The sequence below is a fragment of the Phragmites australis genome, chromosome 5 (assembly GCF_958298935.1).
Source record: "Phragmites australis chromosome 5, lpPhrAust1.1, whole genome shotgun sequence".
NCBI classification, from domain to species: Eukaryota; Viridiplantae; Streptophyta; class Magnoliopsida; order Poales; family Poaceae; genus Phragmites; species Phragmites australis.
In genome coordinates, this window is record NC_084925.1 from 19,162,361 (window position 1) to 19,166,030 (window position 3,670).

Sequence of the window (3,670 nt, forward strand, 5' to 3'; positions counted from 1 at the left end):
AAATTTTTACTATAGCCTCTACGTATCATATCATGACACCATGGCAAGTCTTATATTTTTCAGATTTCGTTTGCTTTTTTTAGAATTAAAAAACCAATAAGCTACATGTTGGTGGTCAAGTGTTGCCATCCAGATGTTTCAAATTTCTTTCCATTTCTTGGGTAAGGTCTAAAAATAGACTCAACAACATAAATATGATTTTTCTACCCATTTTTTTCCATTATTTCATGTACTTGCGGTACAAATTTGACTTATATTCATTAAAAACCTAGAAATGCACTTAATGACATAAAAATTGCAAACGGATCCAGAAAAATACCAATTTTTAACATGGAAAGAGAGGGGGAAAGAAAATAAAAGAGAACAAAAGAAAACAAAAAGAAAATAAAAGAGAAAAACATTTTCGTGTCCTAAAAAAGTAAAATAAGAAATGTTTGCCGAGTGTCCGTTAGACGACACTCGGCAAAGGAGGGATGGGCCGTCAGATTACGTCCGGAGGGACACATGGCGTGATGTTTGCCGAGTGCCCTACTTTGCCGAGTGTATTTTCTTGAGTTTGCCAAGTGCTATTCTTTGCCGAGTGTATATTCTTGAATTTGCCGAGTGCCTAATTATTTGCCGAGTGCTTTCGTGCAGCACTCGGCGTAGGGGGTCGTTTGCCGAGTGCGCGACAAAATGCACTCGGCAAATAATAGGACACTCGGCAAACCTTCAGATTCCGGTAGTGCCCGGTTCATGGGAGCACCCTCGGCGGTGGCGCCAGATGCGTCGCCGGCTTCCTCCGACGGTTCGCCTTCCAGCCGCTACGGGAGAACATGCTCCTCGGCCCATGCCCATCCTCTGCAGTACTTTCAACATGTCACTTACTGTTATCTTTGTGTCCCCACCTTTCTGCTATTTTTAGAGGACTACTGAAATATTTTATGCAAGTCACTTGATCTGTTGTCTTAGTGAATCTTGTAGAATTGATATTGTCTCACCTTTAATTTTGATGCTCCTATTCAGGTCCTGACAACCTGGACAACCTGCGGAGGCTTGCGGAGCAATTCCAAAAGCACGCCTGTGGTGCTTCTGGTGCTGAGGATGGTGCGAGCACAGGTGCTACTCAGGATGATGATGATGATGATGTGCCCGAGCTTGTCCCTGGAGAGACATTTGAAAAGGCCGCAAATGAGAAAAAGGAGTCGTCATGATTTTGCTGCTTGTCTGCTGTTGTGAAGGCTTTTTAAGAACTCTGACCTACCTTATTTATGCCCATGGTCTGGATCATTCAAGCCGACAACTTGGATGCTAGCCTCCCATTGTTCTGTTGTTGAGCACATTACATACTAGATAATATACTAGAGAACTTCTATGATGTTCTGTCGACCTTCTAAAATGGGACATATTTTTCTTTTGCAAATAACGCTTTCTCACAAGAAAACAGAAGGGTTTCCAATGATCCAGTGCCTCCTAGCTCCCAACATGGTGCATCTACTTACTCTTCAAAACAAATTCCTAGTTCTAACAATTTATCACATGGAATCCTGGAGGTGCAAGTGTTTCTAGACCTTACTCTCAACATGATGCATCAGTCCCAGGTACAGAATGATTGTATTGTTTGATATCTGCCAGTTTTAATTGCTATCCTATATCTTCTTCCTTAAGTTTGTTTGACTATTTCTGGGGAAAATGTGTGGCATTGATCCCTTCTTATTATCTATTACCGAAGAAGGTGAATCTAGAATAGATGCCGGGTGGGTGATTTTTCTCGGTTGGAGAATTGGATATGTGCTATAACCGCCCAGGCAGTGTTGCAAAAAGAAGTATCCCACGAATATTCTGGTAGCCGTGTAAGCTCTCTTTGGTGTTTACATTTTTTTTAGATTACCATGTAAAATTGTTCTGTTTATTTGTCTTCTCTTGCAATTTCATACACTTGGTTTTCCATTGACACATTTATTGTGCATTTGGAACTTTTATGTGATGACTACAGCTTTCAAGAGTGCTTGCAAATGCTTGCTGGATCATTCAAGAAGACAACTTGGATGCTAGCCTCTCCTGTTTTCAGGTTTTAAAAACTTTTGGTTTTACCATATTGTTCTGTTGTTGAGCACATTACATACTAGATAATACTGGAGCATTTATATGATGTTTTGTAGACCTTCTAAATGGGGCATAATTTTCTTTTTAAGAACTGATTTACAGTTTGATAGCTAACTTTCTCCAGACTATTATTTTTGAGGCTTCTGTTCCTTACAGTTTAAAGGCCATTCTATTTTTTGTCTACGTTTCTTACTACCTTACTGCTTTGATGTGCCAGGTAATCAGGTAGTGATGTTTTGGTGTTGCTTCTATGACCATATGAAAAGGCAGCCTTGCTTGAATGCCTGGAAATCATTCGAATTGTTATGAGGACATCGTGAATCTATAATTTGAACTGTTCCTTTCCATACAACAAATTTGTATATGAATTGTATAAATTTTGACTTCTTTGCAGTACTGATTATTTGCATCTGTGTTTATTTACTTTATTCACCTGAGTAGTGAGTGTTCCATTCTGCTGGTCAATCACACTTTGGCACCCAACTACAAACTGCACTTGTATCACCATAAATTCTATGAATTATGAAAATTATAGCAATAATCTTTGCTCACTATTAACAGTTTAACTGCTTTAGGGGACAAACTCATATTAATGTTAAAGGAATGTTAATGCTACAAATCAGTATATGTTTCGCACTTATGCATCAAGATATTTTATCACTGTTTTTCCTAGTTTTTTATTAGACAGGAGGCTGTGAGGGGGAGGACGCACGATGAAACTCCTGTTTTATATTAGTAGAGATTATTTTAGTGGCAGATCATGTTAGGAAAGCATAAAGATGCTAAGTATGCAATTTATCCAATTGCTTTCCAGTAAGCACTTTGGAGAGGAGCAGCACTGCGGCAGCTACAACTCGTGCATATTGAGTTGTTTAGTAGCAATGTGAGGATCAGGCTTAGCTCTTTTACTCTATGGATGTCTAATTGAAATGAATCAGGTTGTACCCTTTTATTTTTGTACACTACAAATCTGAAGTTAATATACTATTATGAGCATCCAATTCATATAGTAGTGATGGGTGGCAAGTTATTTACTGCATGTTTAGTGCTCCATGGTCTCTATCAATGAATGACTTGTATATGTCGTGTTTATGTACAGTTTTTTAACCTGATGATACAAATAGATATATGCATATTCTATAAACTATATGAGTCAGCAGCAAAACTAAATATATCAGCATTCCTACAACATAAAAAGAATCCAATTAATAATCTAATATTCATCTAGAAAAACGAATTTCACAGATGCTTTGGAATTTTGTTTTGTTAAGAAAAAATAAAAACAACTTCTATTAGGGTTGAAAATGGTAACGGAAATTTCCGATTTACCGGGGGCCGTTTTTGAAAACTGCCGATCGTATTTTTCGAAATCGGTAATTTTCGGAATCGGTAAAATGTCCCAGAAACGGCAACGGAATCGGTTTGAGGCACTTCTGACTGTTTAGTCGGTTTTCCGATTTTTTCGGAAAAAATCGATATGGCTTTCGGTATTTACCGAAATTTATCAGCCCGTCAGCAGCCTACTTCACTTCAGTACTTGGGCCTTCGGTTATTGGATCCGGCGTCTCCCAATGGGCTCACGACC

At 38.6% G+C, this 3,670-nt stretch overlaps 1 protein-coding gene across 2 annotated transcripts; it reads left to right on the forward strand.

The window, feature by feature from the left end:
- Positions 1–731: 731 nt before the first annotated feature.
- Positions 732–3,094, forward strand: LOC133918887 (basic transcription factor 3-like). 2 transcript variants are annotated; one of them, XR_009909856.1, is made up of 2 exons: positions 732–858; positions 1,006–3,094. XR_009909856.1 is itself a non-coding variant. In XM_062362989.1 (2 exons), exons 1-2 carry the CDS (start codon positions 736–738, stop codon positions 1,191–1,193), a joined length of 240 nt encoding a protein of 79 aa, XP_062218973.1. In that variant the 5' UTR covers positions 732–735; the 3' UTR covers positions 1,194–3,094. The 2 variants fall into 2 exon arrangements, 1 of the variants encoding a protein (XP_062218973.1); XM_062362989.1 differs by having other exon boundaries at positions 732–787.
- The last annotated feature ends 576 nt before the right edge of the window (positions 3,095–3,670 follow it).